The 26,564-nt window shown below is 37.9% G+C and overlaps 1 protein-coding gene across 2 annotated transcripts in view; it reads left to right on the top strand.

Annotated features, from left to right (window-relative positions):
- TESK2 (testis associated actin remodelling kinase 2) overlaps positions 1–26,564 on the top strand; it is a 145,086-nt gene that overhangs the window by 4,260 nt on the left and 114,262 nt on the right. For both annotated transcript variants that reach the window (XM_058552255.1, XM_058552253.1), the window contains exon 2: positions 20,112–20,422. In XM_058552255.1, the coding sequence (XP_058408238.1) occupies positions 20,201–20,422 (222 nt within the window). In that variant the 5' untranslated portion in view covers positions 20,112–20,200. The remainder of the gene's footprint in view (positions 1–20,111; positions 20,423–26,564) is intronic.

Here is a 26,564-nt window from a genome sequence, read left to right as displayed (position 1 = left end):
GGAAAAACAATGGAAGTCCTAATAGTAATCAACCCTGTTATTATTAGCTGTATGATTGTAGGCAAATTTCTTAATCTTCTGTGAGCTGTAGTTTTTTTTTATTTTTTTAGTTTAATCTTTGAATAGGTAATACATTCAAATGGTTAAATAAATATTTGCATATTTATGTATTTTATATAGACAGTGAAAAAGTCTCCCTCCTATGCCTATCCCCCATCCACCCAATTCCATGGCGCTGCCCAACCACTTTTACTAGTTTCTTTATATTCTTTTAGACTTTCTTTAGGCAAATACTTATAAATATGAATATGTAATCTTATTTTTCCCCCTTTTCATGCAAAAGTTAGCCCATCATTCCCCACTGTTCTGCACCTTCTCCGCCTGCATCTCCATAATGCTTTTTCACTTAATGTATCTTGGAGACCTTTCCAGATCAGTGTATAGAGAGTTTCCGCATTCTTTTTTTTCACATCTGCATTGTATTCCATTGAGTGGACGTATCATAATTTAACTAGTTCCTTGTTGTTGGACATTTGTGTTGCTTCCAGTCTTTTGATTTTGTAAGCAATTTGGTAGTCAAGATCTTTGAACATATGTCATTTTACATGTGTGCAAGGGTATTTGTGGAATAAATTTGCAGAAAGGAAGATTTCTAAGTCAAAGGATATATGCATTTATAACTATGAAATATATTGCCAAATTGCTTTCCTTAGGGGTTATTCCAATACACATTGCCTGTTCACTCACCATTAGCTGTATCATAGCTAATACTTATATGGTGCTTAGTATGTGCCAGATACTATTCTAAGTGCTGTATATACATTACCTCATTTAGTCTTAATAACATCTCTTTGAGGTAGGTGCTGTTATTATCTCCATTTTTCAGATGAGTAAATTGAAGAATGGGGAATTTAAGTGACTTGCCCAAATCACATGGCTACTGTGGCAGAAATTTAAACTAAGCACTCTGGCTCCAGGGTCAGTGTTGTTAATAGTATGCTTTGCTGTTATCAGACTTGAATTTTTGCCGGTCTGATAGAGAAAAATGATATCTCAGAGTAGTTTTAAGTTTTTAAAAATTATGTTAAGATTAAGCATCTTATTATATTGTTTGAGTCATTCATATTTCCTTTTCTGTAAACTGCCTGTTTAAATTCTTTACGTATTTTCCTGTTGAGTCGTAGGTTTCTTTCCTCACAATTTCTAGGTCGGTCTGTCTGTCTGTCTGTCTGTCTCTCTCTCCCCCCCCCCATCTATCTGTCTGTCTGTCTATCTATCTATCTATCTATCTATCTTTCTATACATCTATACACATCTACATATATGTATGATAAATTTTTTGTCTGTGATTTGTATGCGAATATTTTCCTGTTTTGTTATTTGTCTTCTGACTTATTTTATTCCCATGCAAAACTTTTAGTTTTTATGTAGACAAAGTTCTTTTATGGCTTTTGGATTTTGTTTTGGTTTGTCTGTGAGAAAGATCAGCCCTGAGCTAACATCCGATGCCGATCCTCCTCTTTTGGCCGAGGAAGATTGGCCCTGAGGTAACATCCATACCCATCTTCTTCTACTTTATATGGGACGCCGCCACAGCATGGCGTGACAAGCGGTACGTCGGTGCGCGCCCAGGATCTGAACCCGTGAACCCCGGGCCGCCGAAGCAGAGCACGCGTACTTAACTGCTTGAGCCACTGGTCCAGCACCTGGCTTTTGGATTTTGTCATAGTTAGAAAGGCCTTCTCCATTTCAGTCCTTAGTTTTTAAATCTATCCAATGGGAACAAGAAAACAGAATTATTGTGAAGGTCAAAGTGCTTTGTGAACTGTAAACTGTAAATCATTATACAGATGAAATATGGTGTTATTTATTAATTTGTCTTCTGAACAAGTTGTATAGAGGCTGTCGTCTCTTCTCATGCATTAAATGGAATAGAATGACATAATTTTTTTTCTGCAGTGTGGGAAACTAGCATGGTATTGATCTTGTGGTCAGTGTTTTTCTTGGAGAATTTGTGTGGATATTTTTCAAAAGGAGGCACTGTGGAGGGGGCCGGCCCAGTGACATAGTAGTTAAGTTTGCATGCTCCCCTTTGGCAGCCTGGGGTTCACAAGTTTGGATCCCGCCAGGGACCCACACGCCACTCATCAAGCCATGCTGTGGCAGGCGTCCCACATATAAAGTAGAGGAAGTTGGGCACAGATGTTAGCCCAGGGCCAATCTTCCTCAGGAAAAAGAGGAGGATTGTCAACAGATGTTAGCTCAGGGCTAATCTTCCTCACCAACAACAACAACAAAAAAGTAGGCAATGTGGAAATCCTGAAGTATTTTTGCATATTTTAGTCCTGTTCTCTGTGTTAGGTATACTTAGAATCTGACTAAAAGTTCTCAAAATGGTGTTGCTCTCAGGTTAGCTGTGGTTCACAAATTTGCACGTTATTTACTTTGGGTAGTGTATTCCTACTGATTGGTAGGAATTTGTAATTTGGGAGGACCCCTCACATTTTTTTGGTGTGATTTTATTTTATTTTTTTTATTTTTATTTTTTTTGTGAGGGAGATCAGCCCTGAGCTAATATCCGTGCTAATCCTCCTCTTTTTGCTGAGGAAGACTGGCTCTGAGGCAACATCTATTGCCAATCCTCCTCCTTTTTTTCTTCCCCAAAGCCCCAGTAGATAGTTGTATGTCATAGTTGCACATCTTTCTAGTTGCTGTATGTGGGATGCGGCCTCAGCATGGCCGGAGAAGCAGTGTGTCGGTGCGCACCCGGGATCCGAACCCGGGCCGCCAGTAGCAGAGCGTGCGCACTTAACCGCTAAGCCACTGGGCCGGCCCTGGTGTCATTTTAAAATTAATGCATATTCATTAAGGACGAATTGGGAAATAGACATGATTTTAAAGGAGAAGATAGAAATTATTCAAATCTGCCCAAGATTCAAAGAGTTAATAGCCAGTGTTAATATTTTGGACCATACCTTTGCAGAATTCTTTTTTTTTTTAAACATTTTATATTTTTATTATTTTTTTGTGAGGAAGATCAGCCCTGAGCTAACATCCATGCTAATCCCCCTCTTTTTGCTGAGGAAGACCAGCTCTGAGCTAACATCTATTGGCAATCCTCCTCCTTTTTGTCCCCCAAAGCCCCAGTAGATACTTGTATGTCATAGTTGCACATCCTTCTAGTTGCTGTATGTGGGACGCGGCTCCAGCATGACCGGAGAAGCGGTGGGTCAGTGCCTGCCCAGGATCCGAACCCGGGCCGCCAGTAGCGGAGCATGCACACTTAACCGCTAAGCCACGGGGCTGGCCCAGAATTCTTTTTGTATATGTGAATGTATTGTCATCACCAACTCTCTAGGGCTTGGCATAGTGTCTGGTCCCTAGTAGGTGCTAAATAAATGTTTGTTGACTGAGTGAATGAAAGAGTGAATATATTTTTTACATAGAAAGTATGGAATCTCAATGTCCTATTTCTTTTCTTTTTTCCTCCACTGTAAATTTTGATTCATATAGTATTAAAATTTTTATGCCACAATTCACTTGGATGTAAGTTCCCATCTAAGCCCTCATGGAGCTCATAGTCCAGTGAAAGAGACAGATAAGCAACAATTAAAATTCTTTGTGATAACTGTAATAACAGATTTGTGCAATGCATTATCAAAGCACAGAAAAAGGAGTTGAGGGGTCAGAGAACACTTCCCACATGAGATGATTACTGAGAGAGCCATATAGAAGAGGTCAACAAGAACACACCAGGGAGAAAGAATATTACATGCATAGTCATCAAAGGGTGAGCAGGGCCCTACAGGTAGTTCTCTATGTTTGGAGTAGATTGTGTCGGTGGGTAGAGGAATAGAGAGAGATGAGACTGGAGATGCGGGTAGGGGCCAAATAAGAAAGAGCCTTTGTATGACACATGAAGAGTTCTCAGAATTTTACTCACCTTGGAGAATAGATTGGAAGAGGTATGAGAGTGGAGATAGGAAGACCAAGAAGACATTAGTTGAGTGCAACAACTGGAATGAGGTGAACATCACTTAAGCTGAGATAGGAAGGGAAGGCTACGCTGGAAAGGTGGGTTAGGTTTGGGGGATAATGATTAGGCCAGTTTTTGTAGAGCAAAGTCTTTGAATGCCAGGCTAAGGCATTTTGTAAGCAACAGATGTCATTGAAGATTTTTAACTGTCATGTGTGTTATATGAACTGTTACAGGTTGCAATTTGCTTCCTTCTGGCTAGTCTGAAATGATGTTGAAATCTTTCATGCCTATGAAATAGTAGAAATATTATCAAAGACAACTGTATTTAAATAGAGTGACATTTTGCACTGAAAAATGACCCTTTATTTGAAAAGAAATACATATAGTACAGACTCATGAAACTAGACATTGTGTGAAAATACCTTTTATAATAGGTATCTGCTGTCTTCTTAGGATTTTTTTTTTTTGAGGAAGATTGGCCCTGAGCTAACATCTGTGGCCAATCTGCCTCTTTTTCTTTTTTCTCCCCGAAAGCCCCAGTACATAGTTGTATATCCTAGTTGTGGGTTTTTCTAGTTCTTCTATGTGGAACGCCGCCTCAGCGTGGCTTGATGAGCGGTGAGTACGTCAGCACCCAGGATCCCAACCACCGAACCCTGGGCCACTCAAGTGGAACGCACGAACTTAACTGCTGTGCCATGGGGCCTGCCCCCCCTTTGGATTCTTAAGACCAGATAACTCTTCTGGCATGGTAAAGCTCTGGTCTTGTTGAGGCTTCACAAGTTTAAGAAAATCACATTAAATGCCCTCTTAAAGCTCCATAATTACATTAGAAAATACATCTTTAACTGGAACTGGATTTTTTTTCCTGAGCTTAAATCAGAAAAAAAATTTCAAGGAAGCAAACCCCTATCAGAAAGTTAAAGAAATGCCAGGTAATATGCTGCAGTTAATATGAATTCAGTTAATGACTACATCTTTTATATTTATATTTCTGTACATTCATAATTGAATGTTTTTAGAGACTCAGGTTCATTATACGTTGATTGTGAAATTACGTGTGCTTTGCTACATTTATTATGTCAATAAATTGATATTCTGTTTTATAATTATAGAAGCAATATAACATTACAGAAAGTTTAGAATAAGAGTAAAGAATAAGTCATAATCCTTCCACCCAAAAATAACATTATCACTTTGGTATAATTCCTTTATTTTTTTCCCAGTGCATAATTTTATATAATTATAATCACTGATTATTCAATTTTTACATTCTTTGCCCCTCCTTCTCCCCATTTAACATATATCAAATTTTATCTTATGTAATCTAAGCTACTAGTGGGAAAGATGAAAGGATTTTTTTTGTTGTTCTAACCTTTTTATCTTCATTTTTTAAACAGAAGTAAGGCCTGATCATTGTGAAAAACAACCATACAGAAATGTATTCCTTAAAAAAATGAGAGTGAGGGCCAGCCCCGTGGTGTATCGGTTAAGTGCGTGTGCTCCGCTGCTGGTGGCCCGGGTTCAGATCCCGGGTGTGCAGCGAAGCGCCGCTTGTCGGGCCATGCTGTGGCGGCGTCCCATATAAAGTGGAAGAAGATGAGCATGGATGTTAGCTCAGGGCCAGTCTTCCTCAGCAAAAAGAGGAGGATTGGCATGGATGTTAGCTCAGGGGTGATCTTCCTCACACACACACACACAAAAATAGAGTGAGCCAGCCCTGATGGCCTAGTGGTTAAAGTTCCGTGCTCTCACTGCTTTGGCAGCCCAGGTTTGTTTCCTGGTGGCAGAACCACACCACCTATCTGTCAGTTGCCATGCTGTGGCAGCAGCTCACGTAGAAGAACTAGAAGGACTTACAACTAGGATATGCAACCATGCACTGGGGCTTTGGGGAGGGAAAAAAACAGAGAGGAAGATTGGCAACAAATGTTAGCTCAGGGCGAATCTTTCCCTGCCAAAAAAAAAAAAAAAAAAGTGTCTCTTATAATCATTTCCTCCACCAAGATAACAATTAGTATATGTATTCCTCTAAATTGTTTTCTAGGCGTATACTAATGTTTACTATTATTATATTAAAAAAATAAAAACAAGATCACACTATACATTCTGTTTTGCAACTTGCTATTGTCACTTAACAATGAAACTTGGATATCTTTCCATGTTAGTATGTGTAGAATTTACCTCATTCTTTTTAAGATTTTATTTATTTATTTATTTTCCCCCCAAAGCCCCAGGGGATAGTTGTATGTCATAGTTGCACATCCTTCTAGTTGCTGTATGTGGGACGCAGCCTCAGCATGGCCGGAGAAGCAGTGTGTTGGTGCACGCCCGGGATCCGAACCGGGGCCGCCAGCAGTGGAGCGCGAGCACTTAACCGCTAAGCCACAGGGCCGGCCCTACCTCATTCTTTTAATGACTATATAATATTAAATTATATGGATATACTTCAATTTATTTAATCCTATTGAAGGACATTTGGATTGTCTTCAGTTTTTTTCTGTTACTGACAATGTCTAAATTAATATTCTTGTACATATATCTTTGTGTGCTTATAATAACTGTCATTTTTAGTGACTACAAAGTATTCCCTTTAGTGGAAATAATACATTTGAGGCCAGCCCTGTGGCTTAGCGGTTAAGTGCAGGCGCCCCGCTACTGGCGGCCCAGGTTCGGATCCCGGGCGCGCACCGACGCACCACTTCTCCGGCCATGCTGAGGCCGAGTCCCACATACAGCAACTAGAAGGATGTGCAACTATGACATGCAACTATCTACTGGGGCTTTGGGGGGGAAGAAAAAAAAAAAAGGAGGAGGATTGGCAATAGATGTTAGCTCAGAGCCCGTCTTCCTCAGCAAAAAGAGGAGGATTGGCATGGATGTTAGCTCAGGGCTGATCTTCCTCACACACACACACACACACACACACACACACAAAAGATATTATCCTGGAAATTCACACATCCCCCTAGTACTTGAGCATCTCAGCTTATTTGAATGGGGTCCAGTATCAGCTTATCTTGTGTCAAGTTTCGTGTTCTACAATCAAGTTATAGATATATTTAGTGTACTTAGAAGATCAGGAACTATGTTCTTTATATCCAGATTATGGGTAATAATATTCCTATTAAATTCTGTGCTAGTTACATCATATATGTAATATTGTGTACGGTTTTTGCTATTTTTTTTTTTTAGAGGGGCTTTGACAGTTTGGAGGGTAATTAAGGCTAACCTTTAAAGAAGGTGACCAGGGAGATCTCTATGCTATGTTCCATGGGAAACCTGAAAGGTTTGTGTATATTTGCCCTGGGGAAGACTTGGTAATTGAAAAACTAACATAAAGAATAAAAAAAACAGACTCAATTTGTTGTATACTTGCAGCATCCAGAACTAGGATTAAGGGTGGGGCAGGGGAAGGGGAGGAAAGGGAACTCATATTTATTAAATGCTTACTGTGTGTCAGGCACCCTGCCTAGTGCTTCATCTATGCATATTTATCCTTAATTCCTTAGTATGTTCTCATTTAATTCTCATAATAACTCGGTGAGTTATAGTTAATATTTATCTCTATTTTATAAATAAGGAGAGAAGTTAAATAACATGCCCAAGATCATTCAGCTATTAAGTTGGAATCAGAATTTTTAAACTAGTCCTGTTTATTTTAGTCACACACATATATTTTAAATAATATAACATATATTATTTTAGAAAAATTGTTTTTTTCTACTCTCATTTAATGAAATTTTATCCATCTTTACGTGCTTTTTCAATCTCAGTGTCTTTGCCATCACTAGATCCTTGTTGAATTATCTGTCACATGGTATGTCATCTGCTCTTCCATTTACGCTGTTTGAGACACAGCATTTTTTGAATATGTATGTGATGCTGCTTCATTAGAAATTTTATCCCAAGCCACAAGTACTCATTCACACAACGTAAGAGCCAGTTGGTTTTTCCATTTCTGGTGTCAGTGTTTGTGATCTCTATGCTGTATTCATTTGCTGGATTTTTCTTTTTTAATTCACAAAAAATATCATCTCTTGTTTCTGAAGCCTTTTTTGATATTATTATTATTATGAGAAAAATGTAACAAACACCCGTTTACCCATCACCCATATATAACAATTACTAACATTTTGTAAAATTTGCTACATCTGTTTTTTTCTGATATATTTTAATGCAAATACAGACATGATATTTCACCTCTATTTCTGTGTGCATCTCCAAAAATAAGTCTTATACAGTCTTAGTATCATTATCACACTTAACAAAATTAATAATAATAATTTTCTACTATCGTCTAATAGTAGTCATTAAAAATTTCCCAGTTGTTTTTGTAACTAGTTTGTTCAAATCAGGATTCAATCAAGTATCATTATTGTATTTAGTTGTTATAACTCTTAACTCTCCTTCAGAGTCAGAATTTGAACACAGTGCTGTGCTTTTCCTTCCTTGGAAAGAAGAAACTTTGTAACAATCAGAACTTTCCAGTAATAGAACTTGCTATTATAAGGTTGCTTGAGGAATTAGTGAGCTCTTTGTTAGTGGTGGTGTTTCAGTAGGCTGAGCTGACTCTGGCCTCCGTAGTGTCCAATCCAGTGGACACTTTATGTTATTTGACTACTTTGTGGCATTTTATATGTTCATTGTTTCCTCCCTTGGCTTATGTGACATACTTTCTCTTGGTTTTATTCTTGCCTCTTTTGTTTCTTTTTTGTCTTGTATATGTTGATGTTCCCTCAGCCTCTTATCTGATCTCACCTGAGAACATAAAGAAGGGGACTGGGCGGGGCTGACCCGCGGCGTAGCGGTTAAGTGCGCGCACTCCGCTCATGGCAGCCCGGGTTCGAATTCCGGGTGCGCACCGATGCACCACTTGTCATGCCATGCTGTGGCGGCGTCCCATGTAAAGTGGAGGAAGATGGGCAGGATGTTAGCCCAGGGCCAGTCTTCCTCAGCAAAAAGAGGAGAATTGGCAAGGATGTTAGCTCAGAGCTGATCTTCCTCACAAAAAAAAAAAAAAAGAGAGACTGGGCTTTGGCACATAGTAGCAACTCAGAAAATATTACCTGTTTCTGATATTCTCTACTTTGGGAAACTCTTTAGAATGTACATAAGTGCTAATGACTTTCAAGTCTGCGTCTCCATTCTAGTCTGCTCTCCTGAGCTTGGTGTGGTGTCTCCAACTGCCTTCTAGATGTTGTCACTTGGTATTCCTTCAGGCACCTCAAACTCAGTAAGATCAGAAAAGAATCTCTTCACAAATCTTTTTCGTTTGATGAATGCCTAGTCATTCCCCCAATCACCCAAACCAGAAACATGGGAAGGATTCCAGTTAAACTTGGAATCACCCTAGGTACCTCTTATACCTCCTACATCCATTTGCTCACTTCATTTATTTTTTTTAAATTTTTTTAAACTTTATTTATTTATTTTCCCCCCCAAAGCCCCAGTAGATAGTTGTATGTCATAGCTGCACATCCTTCTAGTTGCTGTATGTGGGACGCGGCCTCAGCATGGCTGGAGAAGCAGTGCGTTGGTGCACTCCCGGGATCCGAACCCCGGGCCGCCAGCAGCTGAGTGCGCTCACTTAACTGCTAAGCCACGGGGCCGGCCCTGCTCACTTTTTTAAAGTCAGTTATCTCCCTTCCTACTTCTTTGTCCTCACTGCTAGTGCCTTCATTAAGCCCTCCTTACTTATTTTTTTTTAAAATAATTTTATTTATTAATTTTTTTCCCCCAAAGCCCCAGTAGGTAGTTGTATGTGATAGCTGTGCATCCTTCTAGTTGCTGTATGTGGGACACGGCCTCAGCACGACCGGAGAAGTGGTGCGTTGGTGCATGCCCGGGATCCGAACCCCGGGCCGCCAGCAGCAGAGCGAGCGCACTTAACCATTAAGCCACGGGGCCGGCCCAAGCCCTCCTTGCTTCTAATGTGTCATTAGCAATTATCGCTCTGTATTGTACTTACTGATTTACGTAAGTCTTTCCTGGGAGACTAAGCTCCTGGAGGGGTGGAGTCATGTTTTATCCAGCCTTATATATCCTCCTCCCAGAGAGGCAGTATTAGTATGGTGATTAAGAGTACAGGCTCTGGATTTGAATTCTGGTTCTACCACTTCTTGGCTGTAAAAGCTTGAGCAAGTTAACTAATTCCTTCATGTGTTTGTTTCCACATTTGTAAAACAGGGATAATAATAGTATCTATTTTATAGGGCTGTTATGAATATCAAATATAAAGCACTTGGAAGAGTGTCTGGATTATGGTAAATGCTCAATAAATATCATAGCACCTATCATAATACTTTATACCTAGTAGGAACCCAGTTAACATTTGAGTCAGTTAATAGAGGGGATTCCTGAATTGGCCAAAAGATTGGACTAGTTAGCCTCTAAATGCCTTTACATCTTTCAACCTAAGTTTCTGTTTTATGCCATGACCTAGGGCCTGGTGGATTGTAGTTACAACAGCAAATGAGATGCTTATCCAAAAGAGATAATACAGTTTTAAGAACTGACCTTTCATCTGTCTGGCACTAATATATGCCATTGTGTATATTCATGGCTAATTAAACAGGAGATGCCAGTTTTTATGTTAGATTGCCTTTGGTTTGAATGGAAACTGCAACTCATTATTTCACAGCAGGATGGCAAGTTCAGCAGTGTTGCTTTTATTTTTAATTAGGCAGTCATCCTGAAATGTTTCTGTATTTGCTATGTTGGTCCAGAAGAGAGATACCAGCTGAGCAGACTTGTCATGTAGATTTGCCATGTGGTTGGTCTTGATACACAGCTAATGTACTTGTCTGTATTCCTATTCTGGAAAATGGCCAGTTCTCTGCACTATATCTTACCCACAACAAATCCTTGTTTTATTTTGAATTAGTTAGGGACTTTTTATATTATAGAAAGAAAACAAAATATGATTAGGATATTAGGATATTATGTTTGCATTCTTTTTCTACTCTTTATACCCAGGGTATAAAAGTTCACTGAATTCTCAAATCTTTTTTACTCTCTTTGTGGGACTTATTACCAACTTTGTGCACATGTGATTCCATTTTTGGATGGATATTGAAAATTTTTGGTTGCTGGCTGACACTTTGCCATATCCTGCTACCTGTTGGTTGATAGCTGTTCAGTGCATTGTGGGATTTTATTTGTGTCTATGTTGTGAAGTTTCATCTGCTCTGTTCTTGTGAAATGAAAGAGTAAGAAACAACAAATACTGTACATTAGAATGGAAAAGAAGGAATGATTAGGAGTTGGCATATCATCCCTCTCATTCTTTAGACAGTCTGTTTAAACTAATGCTAATTTTTCTTTTTTCGTTTTTTTGTGAGGAAGATCGGCCCTGAGCTAACATCTGCCAATCCTCCTCTTTTTGCTGAGGAAGAGTGGCCGTGGGCTAACATCCATGCCCATCTTCCTCCACTTTATATGGGACGCCGCCACAGCATGTCTTGCCAAGCGGTGTGTCGGTGCGCTCCCAGGATCCGAACCGGCGAACCCTGGGCCACCGCAGCGGAGCGCGCGCACTCAACCGCTTGCGCCACTGGGCCAGCCTCACTAATGCTAATTTTCTCTCTGAAGAATGTGATTAAGTGACTGAAGACTATCATCTGTTTACTCTTTAGTCTCTGCTGTTAAGATAGGGTGGGGAATAGTAGTAGCTTTCTGCCTAGCTAATATGCAAATCATTTTCACAGAAATTTAGCTGTTTTTCTGGAGGACACATATCACAGTGGGAAGTGTTTAGATTTGGACATACTGGATTTGAATACTGAAGCTGTCACTAGTGGTTTGAGTTTGGACAAGTCTTTTAATCTCTCAGTGTCTTAATTTCTTCCTCTTTAAATTGGGGATGATAATACGTACTTTGCAGAATTGTCATAATGGTTAGAGATAGCATATGCAAAACACTTGGTAGAATGTGTGGCCGATGGTAAATGGTGGCTGCAGTTGTTATTATTTCCAGAAGCATTTCAGATGGAAGTATGTATGGTTTAACTGGTTTAACTGGGAGTCCTAAACAAGTTTCCTTGAGTCTCTGGAAAATGATTTGTCGAATTCTTACTTTGGAAAGATAAAATATATAGTATTGAGTATAAGATATTTAGTTCACTAACTTTTTATTGATAGCTTTTCAAATTACTTTCCTCAATCAAAGTTTTTAATTGTACCTTCTTTGTGAAAAATAAATCAATCCCAATATAAGTGGAAATTAGCCTTTGAAAAGACAAAACCTGCCTACGTAGAAAAGAAGGAAAAACAGTTTTGAACTTCCAAGTTTGTAAATATTGAAATCGAGAACACAGTTACTAAAAAATTGTTTGTATCCTTGTAAGCAACATAATTTTGGCATTTTGGAAAGACTGCTAAAGGCTATTCCCTAGTTTAAGAACAGAACCAATTAAGCTTTTCTAACACAGTGTTTCTCAACGGGGGCACTATTGGCATTTAGGGCAGGACAATTCTTTGTTGTCCAGGACTGTTCTGTGCATTGTAGGACTTTTAGCTTCCCTGGCCCCTGCCCACTAAAATGCCAGTAGTGCCCACTCCACACCCCCGCCATTGTGACAATTACTCCTCCCCAACAGGGACTTCCCTCCCTCTGAATTTTCACATGCCCCTTATTGAGAACCCCTGGGACTCTAGCTGAAATATTTTTAGTGAAGCAGATCACAGTATCACTGGTTTTCATTTAAGAATTCCAAGCTTTCATTCTTGATCAACAAAGTATAGTTTCTTGAATCAAGTAGCCTCTTTAGAGCAAAACCTGCATTTTTTCAATCATTATATCTTTCTAGTAAATGTGAGAGTAATTGTAGTTGTCTCTGTTCCTCCCAAAATGTATACTTTAAGGGGCACTATTAGTATCAAAAGGTAATATTCCATAAATAAGACCAAGAGAGGTAATCCGGAGACTGAAAACCTCATAAACCTCACACATTTCAAAGAATGTATTTTCTCATTTTAAAATGAATAATTTTCAGATATAGAAAAATAGGGTATGGTTTCAGAGTCTGTTCATACATACTTTTGCTGCCTTTTATGGCTAAATAAAATTTGTCAGATTAAATTGGAAGCCATTTATAACTTGGTTGATTTCATTTAGAATGTGGTCATTTAGTATGCTGGCCAAGGGAGCAGAAGGCATGGTTTGGAAGTTTTCCCATGCTCAGCACTTCTCCAGAATGGATTAATAAATTTCCTACTCCCATGAGGGGACTATGCTTTTTACCACTCATCTCAACAGTCTAGTAATTGGTATTACTTTCGCATGTGGTAGGGGCTCTATGGCTAAATATCAGTGTTTATCATGAGTGCTTTTATATTTTAAGTTTTTGGACTTGAATAAGTTAGGCTATGCAAAAATTCTCCCAATGTTTTTGAGTTTTTAGCTTAAGATATAAATACTCCTTGGACCAAAAACTATAGTGGAACTGTTGCAGAATAAAAGTTTGAGAATCTAGAGACTTGGCTTGCACATTGGGATGCTATTTATTTGCCAAATTGTTTTCAGTTTTTTTAGCCTAAGCATACTGCATAGCTATTGTATTGGCAATAGATTTTTTTAAAAAACTTTTAAATTTTTTTGTTTAATTTCAAAAAAATTAAATATTGAAAAGAGTACAATATAATACCGCCCAGAATGAACAAATATTAGTTAACAAAAAATAAAAAAATTAGCAAATATATCATTTTGTGTTGTTTGCTATAGCTTTATTTCTTTTTTTTTTTTAAAGATTTTATTTATTCATTTTTTTTTTTCCCCCCAAAGCCCCAGTAGATAGCGGTATGTCATAGGTTCACATCCTTCTAGTTGCTGTACGTGGGACTCGGCCTTGGGTTGGATGGAGAAGTGGTGCCTTGGGGCGTGCCCGGGATCCGAACCCTGGGCCGCCAGCATCAGAGCGCGCGCACTTAACCGCTAAGCCACAGAGCCGGCCCTATAGCTTTATTTCTTAATAAAAGGAAACAAAACATATTGCTAGAGTGAAGTCTCTTTTGTTTCCCTTCCTTATCTCATTTCTCTTCTTCCCATCAAGGCAACTACTGCTATGAATTTAGTGTCTATTTTTCCAGTTCATGCTTTTACACATTTACTATAAATATGTATCTTTAAATAATAATTTTAAATTTAACTAATTATTTACTTATTTTAAATAATAATAATAATTCAACAGGAGTTGAATGCTTCCTGTTTGCCAAGCACTGTTCATTTAATCAGTAACCTTATGGTTGTTGTAAGGATTAAATGAGTTAATACATATAAAATGTTATAATGTATGTACCATTTTATTTTCATTTTATAATTTTATTTATTTATTTATTTTCCCCCAAAGCCCCAGTAGATAGTTGTATGTCATAGCTGCACATCCTTCTAGTTGATGCATGTGGGACGCGGCCTCAGCATGGCGGGAGAAGCGGTGCCTCGGTGCATGCCTGGGATCCCAACCCGGGCCGCCAGCAGCGGAGCGCGTGCACTTAACCGCTAAGCCACTGGGCCGGCCCTTATTTTCATTTTAAAAATGCGGAACTGGAGATGGAGAGAGGTTTTAAAATAACTTGACCAGGTTCATATAGCTACAAGTTACGGAGCAAGGATTTGAACCCAGATTGGCTCTAGAGGCTATATACCTTTAATCAATATGCTATCCTGCTTCTCTATAATATATATTATTTTGTATGTTTTTTAAAATACTTTTTTTTATTAAGATGGTGTCATACTATAGGGATGGTCCTGTAGTGGTTTTTTTTTTTTTGGTTACTTCTTAAAAAATATTTTTGAATTAAATTTTAATGATACCGCTAACTATAACTTGATTCTTTTCCTCCATTCAATGTTGCTTTTGAAATACATCCACATTGCTATATAGAGTTCATTCATTCTAAGTGCTTTATATTGCATTGAAAAATATGCAACAATGTATCTATTGCGCCTACAGACTAACTTTGGGTTGTTTCTTTCTTTTGCCCCATTATTACACACAATGCTGAAATGAAGTGAATATCCTTGTTCAGGTCTCCTCTGCTTATGCAAGAATTTCTGTAAGCATGTACCTTTTAATTTTTTTACTTTTTATTTTTTAATTTTTTTGTGAGGAATATCAGCCCTGAGCTAACATCCATGCCAATCCTCCTCTTCTTGCTGGGGAAGACCAGCCCTGAGCTAACATCTGTTGCCAATCCTCCTCCTTTTTTTTTTTCCCTCTTTTTCTCCCCAAAGCCCCAGTAGATGGTTGTATGTCATACTTGCACATCCTTCTAGTTGCTGTATGTGGGACACTGCCTCAGCATGGCCTGACAAGCAGTGCGTCGGTGAACACCTGGGATCCGAACCCCGGCTGCCAGTAGCGGAGCGCACGGACCCAACCACTAAGCCACAGGGCTGGCCCCAGCATACCTTTTTAAAAATACTTTTTCCTTCTTTTGAAAAGTGCTATGAGCCAAAGTTATTTTTCAGAATAAAAATGCCAAAAATTTCAGTCTATTGTACTATTGTGAAACTTTGTTGTAACAGACTCCAACCAAACCAGCTCAGTTGCAATTAGTTATTCCTTACCTCCTCTCGCCTAGCTGGGAATGTAAAACCCGACCTGTTGAGCTGCAGTGAGCAATTCTGTCTTCTAAGCCTTAGTATAGAGAATAGAATCTGCCACCTCCAGGGAACCTTTGCATTGTGGAGGTTAACAATGTATTGCATTCAAAATGAAATATATCTAAAAAATGAAAAAGTCAGTAGATGGCAAGCCTATCAAATTATTCAGTTAAGTTAGCAGGCAACTATGTTTTATTTATTTATTTATTTTGTGAGGAAGATCAGCCCTGTGCTAACATCTGTCAATCCTCCTGTTTTTTTGCTGAGGAAGACTGGCCCTGGGCTAACATCCATGCCCATCTTCCTCCACTTTATATGGGACGCCGCCACAGCATGGCTTGATGAGCGGTACGTTGGTGCACGCCCAGGATCCAAACCCTCGAACCCTGGGCCACCACAGTGGAATGCTTGCACTTAACCACTTGGGCCACCGGGCTGGCCCCCGCAATTGTTTTATATATTCAGTTTTAACTTTAATATCTTGTATTTTAGGGCCGGCCCCGTGGCTTAGCAGTTAAGTGCGCGTGCTCTGCTACTGGCGGCCCAGGTTTGGATCCCGGGCGTGCACTGACGCACTGCTTCTCCTGCCATGCTGAGGCTGCGTCCCACATACAGCAACTAGAAGGATGTGCAGCTATGACATACAACTATCTACTGGGGCTTTGGGGGAAAAATAAATAAATAAATAAAAAATTAAAAAAAAAATCTTGTATTTTATTTTTCTAAAGTTCTTTCTTTTTCCTTCTTTTCTCTCTCTGAACAAATTACAGTCAGCTTGGCCTTCCTCTGTACTCAAGTCCTGGTCCTCTTTTCTATGCAGATAACTAGCTTAACTCCTTACAACTCTCACAGTGGAAAAACACTGAACTAAGTAGTAATGAAATGGAAGAAGCTTGAACTTTGGTGCTGGATGGACCTTGGTTCCAATTCTGGTTCTACCAGCTGTGTATCCTTAGGCAAGTTACTTAACTACATTTCTTATCCTGTCAAATGGGGATCATACCTACTTTGGTGGTATGTTTTGAGGATTAAATAAGAGAATGCTTGTAAAAGTCTTGGTGTTTTTAAAAAAAAGCTATTACTATTCCCTTTCCCTGCTGTAGAGGATCTTCAACTCTTAGTATATATAAAAATCACTGGGGAGCTTAGTAAAATTTCCAGGCCTCACTCCAAGAGATTCTGATTTAGTAGGTCAAGGTTGAGACTTAAGAATCTGGGTTTTAAATATGCTCCTTGTGTAATTTTGAATCAGATGATCAACAGACACACTTTTAGAAATGCACTACCCTTGGTTCCTTGGTTCCAAGTCTAGCTTTTCTAGTAAATAGCTTATAACTATTGACAAATCATTTCTGCTTTCTGGGCCTTATGTTTCCTCAAATATAAAATGAATGACTGAACTTTATGGTCTCTATTGTCTGTAAAAGTTAAAAAATTTTGGTCTTATAGTCCTAAATTTTTGATCTGGTTGCCACTTTTTGGCAGAGGTTCAGTAGAGATACTTAAATGTTTTATTCTCTGGGAATTCCGATTATTCTTCCTTCTGTGAAGACTCTGGTGAAACTAGCTTAAGCAAAAATAATTTATTTTAAAGATACAGGGATATCTCATGGAACCTTAAGCCAGGATCCAGTGAGGCCTCAGGAATCGGGGACTAGAGCACATTAGGAAAATCAAGAAGTTCTCTCTGCCTCTGTCTTTTTTTCCTTGCAAATTGGCCTCAATTTCTTGGCTTTTTTTGCCTTCCAGGCTGTGTGGTAGAAAATGACTGTGGCCAACAGCTCCTGAGTTTACATGGCTTCCATTTTATTTTATTTTTTTATTGTATAATTTTAGATGTACAGCTTTATAATTCTACATCTGAATACACTACAGGTGATCACCACCACAAGTCTAGTTACTATCCATCACCATACAGTTGACCCCCTTCACCCATTTTGCCTACGCCCCAACTCTCTTCTCTGGTAACCACTAATTTGTTCTCTGTATCTATGTGGTTGTTTTTGTTTTATTTTGTCTGTTCGTTGTTTTATTATTTTAGATTCCACATATGAGTGAAATCATACGGTATTTGACTTTCTCCGTCTGACTTGTTTCACTTAGCATAATACCCTCAAGGTCCATCCATGTTGTCGCAAATGGCAAGTTTCATTCTTTTTTATGGCTAAGTAGTATTCCATTGTATATATATATATATATATATATATATATATATATATATACACACCACGTATTCTTTATCCATTCATCCATTGATGGACACTTAGGTTGTTTCCATATCTTGGCTATTGTAAATAATTCTGCAATGAACATAGGTGTGCATATATTTTTTCAAATTAGTGTTTTTGTGTTCTTTGGATAGATACCCAGAAGTGGAATTGCCAGGTCACGGGGTAGTTCTACAGTCATGTGTCACTTAATGATGGAGATATATTCTGAGAGATGTGTCATTAGGTGATTTCATTGTTGTGCAAACATTATAGAGAATACTTACACAAACCTAGATGGTATAGCTTACTGTACACCTAGGTTATATGGCTATGTGGTACTAACCTTATGGGACTACCGTCATTGACCAAAACATTTTTATGTGGCACGTGGCTGTATTTTTAATTTTTCGAGGAAACTCCGTACTGTTTTCCGTAGTGGCTGCACCAATTTATATTCCCACCAACAATGCATGAGGGTTCCCTTTGCTCCACATCCTTGCTCACACTTGTTATTTCTTGTCTTTTTGGTAATAGTCATGCTGACAGGTGTGAGGTGATATCTGATTGTGGCTTTGATTTGCATTTCCCTGATGATTAGTGATGTTGAGCATCTTTTCATTTGTCTGTTGGCCATCTGTATGTCTTTGGGAAAATGTCTATTTAGGTCCTCTGCCCAATTTTTTTTTTTTTTTTTTTGGTGAGGAAGATTAGCCCTGAGCTAACATCAGTGCTCATCTTCCTCTACTTTATATGTAGGACGCCTGCCACAGCATGGCTTGGTAAGCAGTGTGTAGGTCTGCACCCGGGATCCGAACCTGCGAAACCTGGGCCGCCAAAGTGGAGTGTGCAAACTTAACCAGTACGCCACCAGGCCCTTGTGCATTTTTTGATTGTTTTTTTTCCATGTTGAGTTGTATTGTTCTTTATATGTTTTGGATATTAAGCCTTTATTGGAAATATCTTCAGTCATTCAGTAGGTTGCCTTTTCATTTTGTTGATGGTTTCCTTTGCTGTGCAAAAGCTTTTTAGTTTGATGTAGTACTATTTGTTTATTTTAAAAAATTTTTTATTATTACTTTTTTTTTTTTTTTTTTTTTGCTGAGGAAGATTCTCCCTGAGCTAACATCTGTTGCCAATCTTCTTCTATTTTGTATGTGGGTTGCCGCCACAATATGGCTGCTGACGAGTGGTGTAGGTCCATGCCTGGGAACTGAACCTGGGCTACCGAAACGGAGAATGCTGAACTTAACCACTAGGCCATGGGGCCAGCCCTGCATTTGTTTATTTTTGTTGCCCTAGTACATGGCTTCCATTTTAGAAAGCAGCAGACTGAGGCTGGACTATCTTAATTCCAATTCCAAATGCCAGGAAAGGAACTGTGATTGGCCCATATCAGGTAGAATGCTGCCAACTTCTGGCTCGGGAGGCAGGGTCATATTGTAAGAATGACCTTGGGGAGCCCTGCCACTATTTTCCATGGTTGGAGGTGGTGGAGGTAGTCCTGGTTAGGTATTCACCACATTTATGAAAGCATCTCACTAACTGAAGAGTCACAGTGTTGTATTTTTGCATAGGACCCTTACAATCAATTCTTATGGAAAAGAGTAGAAGTGGGGAGAGACAGGCAAAAGAAAAAGTGAGCTTGTGTTTTTTATTCTTAGTCGTATCCCAGAAGGTATAGAGCCTTCTACAGTCACTTCTGCTTGACTGTGCTGTTTAAGCAACAATGAATTTTTAAGTTGCTTTTGGATATAGTTTACTTCTTCTAAAATTATATAATTTTATAGTATAATATCTTTGTTTTATATATTTGGAATTAGTAAATTTTCAAATGAAGAGAAAATTATATGAGGCTGTGGAGGCCATTGGTAGGAGCACAGGCTTTTGAATCAGTCTTGCATTTTAATTTTATCTCTGCCATTTAGTGACTGTATGATTACTTCTCTGTGAAATGAACATAATAATCCTTATATCATGGATTATTTGAGAATTAAATGACATGACGTGTACGGCTCTTGTACAGAGTTTCCTAAATAGTAGGTGCTCAATAACTGATAGATATTATCATTGTTATTTTGTTTTTTAGAATGTAATTGATAATCTTCATTATATTCTACTCATGTTAAAGACTTGACTACATCTTGTGCTTTAAATATATCAGTATTTTTTTAAGATAAAGGCGTAAAGTGTTTTTTAGATCTGAAAAACAGGAGCTAGAATGTGAAAGAGGAAATATTTTTACATTAATAGTTCATTGGTTTGCATGAATTTATTCATTAATGGTTTTAATGAAGTATCTTTTTGATCTCTTGTTTAGTGTCAAACCGGAAGAGAAGTAAAACTCGACAAAAATTTATTATGTGTGGAGTTCCTTCTTAAAAGAAGAAAAAAGAGATTATTGAGACTATGGATCGGAGCAAACGGAATTCAATTGCGGGATTTCCTCCACGTGTGGAGCGTCTTGAAGATTTTGAAGGAGGTGGTGGAGGGGATGGGAACATGACCCAGGTGGGAAGAATTTGGCCATCTTCATATCGAGCTCTCATAAGTGCCTTTTCCAGACTGACGCGTTTAGATGACTTCACTTGTGAAAAAATAGGGTCTGGTTTCTTCTCTGAAGTGTTCAAGGTAAGTGATGCCTCAACTTTTCTCACATTGTCTTATTGGTGGTCAGCTTCACTGCAGAGTTGATAGTTGTGTTTAATTAGGATGTAGGCTTTGCCTAGTCAGAGTGCTGTGGATCTCAAGCAGTGTTCTAAACCCTCTTCTCAAGCTCTTTATTGACTTGTAAGATATTTTGTTTCTTTTAATTATAAAAATAATACATGCTGATCAAAAATCCAAATAATGTATGATTATTTCCACTCCCCCGTTTATATATATATAATGTATATTAAATTATATTTATATATATAATTTATAAAATATATATGTATTTTATATATATAGATATATATAAAATCTCCATTAATAACCACTATTAACAATTTGGTGTGTAGACTTCTGGACCCTTTTCTGTACTTATACATTCATGCGTTGTTTAATGATAGGGACACATTTTGAGAAATGTGTCATTAGGTGGTTTCATTGTTGTGTGAACATCATAGAGTGTACTTACACAAACCTAGGTGGTATAGCCTACTACACACCTAGGCCGTGTGGTACTAGTCTTATGGGACCACTGTCGTATATGTGGTCTGTTGTTCACTGAAATGTTGTTATGTGGCACATGACTGTACATATATTATACATGCACATCTTATATACATATATAAACATTTATATATACATATAAAAAGATATATATACATACATACATACTCACATGTATAGTTTTTGTTTGCTTATTTTTAATGAAATTGAGCCCTTATGCTCTCAAGCAGTCATATTTCCCTAGTTCATTTACTCTCCCAGAGGATTATTTCATATCTTTTCTTCTCTCATCAAACCCTCAGTACTTTTTCTCTAGTCATCACTCTCGGTGATGAGCTTGCTTCCTAAATTCACTGAGAAAATTGAAGCAAGCAGACGAGAACTTCCACAGCCTCCCATCACCACAAATGGCTACTAACCCACATCTTTACCCACTTATTCGGCTTTTGTACCTGTCATTATGGATGAACTACCCATGCTCCAATCTAAGCCATATTTCCATTTGTATTGTATATCCTATTTCCATTTGCCTACTCAAAGACATTACCTAAGAAATTCTCCCCTCTGATTCCTACATCATATTTCACTCTCTATTAAGTTATTTCCATCAGCATGTAAACATTTTGTTATTTCTCACACCTTAAAAAAAAAACCTCTAAAGGGGGAAAAAATACTTATTTTGACCCTATCATTCCCTGTAGCTATATTCCCTCATGTTTTGTTCTCTTTTGGACCAAAACATCTCCATAGAGTTGTCTCCACTCACCATTTACAGTTCTTTTCCTCCTATTCTCTCTCAAAAAATTTTTTTTTCCTTGTGGTAAAATATACATAACATAAATTTACCGTTTTAACTATATTTAAGGATATAGTTCAGTGGCATTAAGTACATTTACAGTGTTGTGCAACCATCATTATCCGTTTCCAGAACTTTTTCATCATCCTAAACAGAAACTTTGTACCCATTAAATAATAACTCCCCATTTCCCCCTGCCCCCAGCCTCTGTTAACCTCTATTCTACTTTCTGTCTCTATGAATTTACCTATTCTAGGTACCTCATATTAGTGGAATCATGCAATATTTGTCCTTTTGTGTCTAGCTTCTTTCACTTAGCATAATGTCCTCAAGGTTCATCCACGTTGTAGCATATATCAGAATTTCATTCCTTTTTATGGCTGAATAATATTGTATGTATATACCACATTTTGTTTATCCATTCATCTGTTGATGGATATTTGGATTGTTTCTACCTTTTGGTTATTGTGAATAATGCTGCTGTGAACATTTGTGTACAAATATCTGTTTGAGTCTCTGCTTTCAATTGTTGCTCTCTTTTTTTTTTTTTTGCTGCGGAAGATTCGCCCCGAGCTAACATCTGTTGCTAATTTTCCTCTGATTTGTATGCGGGCTGCCGCCACAGCAGCTGCTGATATGTGGTGTCAGTCTGTGCCCAGGTACCAAACCCGGGCTGCTAAAGTAGAGCATGCTGAACTTAACCATTAGGCCACTGGGGCTGGCCTTAGAAACTTTTTATTTTGCTGAGGAAGATTCGCCCTGAGCTAACATCCACTGCAGTCTTCCTCTTTCTACCTTCAATTGTTTTGGGTATTTACCTGTAAGTGGAATTGCTGGGTCATATAGTAATTCTGTTTAACTTGTTTTTTTAATTGTGGTAAAATACACGTAACATAAATTTTACTCATTTAACCATTTTTAAGTGTACAGTTATGTAATGTTAAGAATATCCATGGGCCGGCCCCGTGGCTTAGTGGTTAAGTGCATGCGCTCCGCTGCTGGCGGCCGGTGTTCAGATCCTGGGGGCGCACCAACGTACCGCTTCTGCGGCCATGCTGAGGCCGCGTCCCACGTACAGCAACTAGAAGGATGTGCAGCTATGATGTACAACTATCTACTGGGGCTTTGGGGGGAAAATAAATAAATAAATAAAAAATAAAAAAAAATTTCACATTGTTATGCAACCAATCTCCAGAACTTTTTCATCTTACAAAATTGAAACTCTATACCCATTAAATAACAACTCTCCTACTCCCTCTCCCCACCCCAGCTCCTAGCAACAACCATTCTATTTTCTATTTGGTTGAGTTTGACTATTGTAGATACCTTACATAAATTAAATCATGCAGTATTTGTCGTTTTGTGACTGCCTTATTTGGTTTAGTGTATGTTTAACTTTTTAAGGAATCATCATACTATTTTCCACAGCAGCTGCACCATTTTACATTCCCACCAGCAATGCACAAGGGTTCCAGTTTCTCCACATTCTTACCAACACTTGTTATTTTTCATTTTTTTAAAATATTAAAAATCCTAGGGAGTGTGAGGTGGTATCTCATTGTGGCTTTGATTTGCATTTCTCTAATGGCTAGAGATATTAAGCATCTTTTCTTGTGCTTATTGGCCTTTTGTGCATTTTCTTTGGAGCAATGTCTATTCAAGTCCTTTGCCCATTTTTGAGTTGGATTGTATTTGTATATAAGGGATATTTATTTATCAGATTTATTATTTGAATAAATCATATATCATTACATATATGATTTGAAAATATTTTCTCCTATAGGTTGTCTTTTCACTCTCTTGATAGTGGCCTTTGCACACAAGTTTTTAATTCTGATTAAGTCCAATTTATCTATTTTTTCTTTTGTTGCCTCTGCTTTTGGTGTCATATCCAAGAAATCATTGCCAAATCCATTATCATAAAGATTTTCCCCAGTGTTTTCTTCTAAGAGTTCTATAATTTTACCTTTTACATTTAGATCTTTGATCTATATAAGTTAATTTTTGTATCTGGTGTATGCTAAGGGTCTAACTTCATTCTTTTGCATGTGGATATCCATTTTTCCCAGCACTATTTGTTGAGAAGACTGTTCTTTCCCCATTGAATGGTCTTGGCACCCTGTCAAAAATCGACTGACCATATATGCCAGGGTTGATAACTCATTTTAATTTGTATCAGCTCTGATTATCAAAAAAGTCCTTTTATGCTTATTGGTCATTTATATAATTTGTTTATATTTTTTTACTTGTCTTTTTTTTATTGTGTTAATTGTTTTTAGCTCTTTATGTATCCTAATAGTAATTATTACATGTGTTGCAAGTATTTTCTCCCTGCCTGTCTTTTTTTTTTTTTTTTTTTGTGAGGAGATCAGCCCTGTGCTAACATCCGCCAATCCTCCTCTTTTTTTGCTGAGGAAGACGGCCCTGGGCTAACATCTGTGCCCATCTTCCTCCACTTTATATGGGACGCCGCCACAGCATGGCTTGCCAAGCAGTGCGTCGGTGCGCGCCCGGGATCCGAACCAGCGAACCCCGGGCCGCCGCAGCGGAGCGCGCGCACTTAACCGCTTGCGCCACCGGGCCGGCCCCTCCCTGCCTGTCTGTTTAATTTTTATGTAGTTAGACCTATTAATCTTTTCATTTACAACTTGTGGATTTTATATTTTGCCTAAGAGAGCCTTGCCATTGCAAGGTTTTGAAAATATTATTCTATGTTTTTCCTAATGCTTTTATGACAAATTTCATTGATTGATACCATTGATTATAAGATGAACCTTTTGCCAATTAAACTATAGCAATTCTTATTACTTAGAAGTTTTATTTTTACTTTATAGCCTTGATCAGGCATAGCTTTTTTATCATTTTATACTTTTGAAAAAAGGAAGGTGTAGTAGAAATAAATTGGTTAAGGCATTCTTAAATCCTTTTTATATTCAGAGGATAACTGTCCAGAATCTTTTTTCGCCTCAGAGGGTTTAATGTCTGTGTGTTTCATACAACATCGAGTGTGATGATACATAATTTCTTAAAAGATGGCTGTACTGTTGTATCTAGGTGTATATTTAACCATTGACACCCACTCTACAAGTTTTGATGCACATGGTACAGATGCCTGGAAGTAATTTTAAGACATTATAATTTCAAGATATTGGAGGTCTTAGAAGTGATGAAATGTAGCAGACAGTTTTTTAGTTTAACTCATCTTGACTTTATTTTGGTGTTTGAAATTAGGTATAGGCATTTAATTTTTTTTTCACATGATTAGCTAATTGTGTAAATACAATTTTTTAATGTCTTTTTCCCCCCCAGTGGGTTGAAATGTCGTTTTTAACATTGAATTCTTGTTTGATCTGACACTTGAATAGACAGACCAATGGAATAAAATAGAAAAATCCAGAAATAGGCCGAAATACATATGCCAATTTAGTATGTGATAAAGGTATCATCTTAAACTAGTGGGGAAAAGAGGTCAAATGATGTTGGTATAACTAGGTAGCCATGTGAAAACAGAGTTGGATCCATATTTTATTATACCTGATACGAGGATAAATTCCAAATGGATAAATAATTTAACTGTGAAAATTAAAATCATGAAAGTTCTAGAGCAGAACGTGGAAGAAATAATTTTTTAAAAAATTAATAAACTTTATTTTTTGGAGCTTTCACAGCAAAATTTAGCAGAAAGTACAGAGTTCTCATTTACTTCGTGTCCTCATACATGCACAACCTGCCCCACTGTCGACACCCCATACCTCAGTGGTACATTTGTTACAATTGCTGAACCTGAGTTGAACCATTAAACCACATCATCATCACGCCAAGTCCATAGTTTACATTAGGGTTCACTTTTGGTGTTGTACGTTTTATAGGTTTTGATAAATGTGTAATGACATACCATTTATTCAGTGGTATCAATCAATGAAATTTGTCATAAAAGCATTAGGAAAAACATAGAATAATATTTTTAAAACATTGAATGGTTTTGAAATGACTCCACCATTGTAGTATTGTACAGAATAGTTTCATTGCTCTAAAAATCCTCTGTACTCTATTCATCCCTCTCTCCCTCCAGCCCCTGGAAACGACTAATCTTTTTACTGTCTCCATGATTTTGCCTTTTCCAGGATATCACATAGGTGGAATTACACAGTATGTAGCCTTTTCAGATTGACTTATTTCACTTAGTAATATGCATTTAAATTTCCTCCATGTCATTTCATGGTTTGGTAGCTCATTTCTTTTTAGCACTGAATAATATTCCATTGTCTGGCTGTCCCACAGTTTATTTATCCATTCACCTACTGAAGGATATCTTGGTTGCTTCCAAGTTTTGGCAATTATGAATAAAGCCGCTATAAACATCTGTGTGCAGGTTTTTGTGTGGACAAGTTTTAAGTTCATTTGAGTAAATGCCAAGAAGCGCGATTGCTGGATCATATGGTAAGAGTATGTTTAGTTTATAAGAAACTGCCAAACTGTCTTCCAGAGTGGCTGTACCATTCTGCATTCCCACCAGCAATGATTGAGAGTTCCTGTTGCTCCACATTCTCATCAGCATTTGGTGTTGGCAATGTTTTGGATTTTGGCCATTCTAATCCGTGTGTAGTGGTATCTCATTGTTATTTTAATTTACAATTCCCTAATGGCATATTATGTTGAACATGTTTTCATATGCTTACTTGCTATCCATATATTTTCTTTGGTGAGGTGTCTGTTTAGGTCTTTTGCCCATTTTTTAATGGAGTTGTTAGTTTTCTTCCTGATGAATTTTAAGTATTTTTTTGTATATTTTGGATGACAATCTTTTGTCAATGTCTTTTG

This window comes from Diceros bicornis, chromosome 13 (genome assembly GCF_020826845.1).
Source record: "Diceros bicornis minor isolate mBicDic1 chromosome 13, mDicBic1.mat.cur, whole genome shotgun sequence".
NCBI lineage: Eukaryota > Metazoa > Chordata > Mammalia > Perissodactyla > Rhinocerotidae > Diceros > Diceros bicornis.
This window is presented reverse-complemented; position numbering and strand designations above follow the sequence as displayed.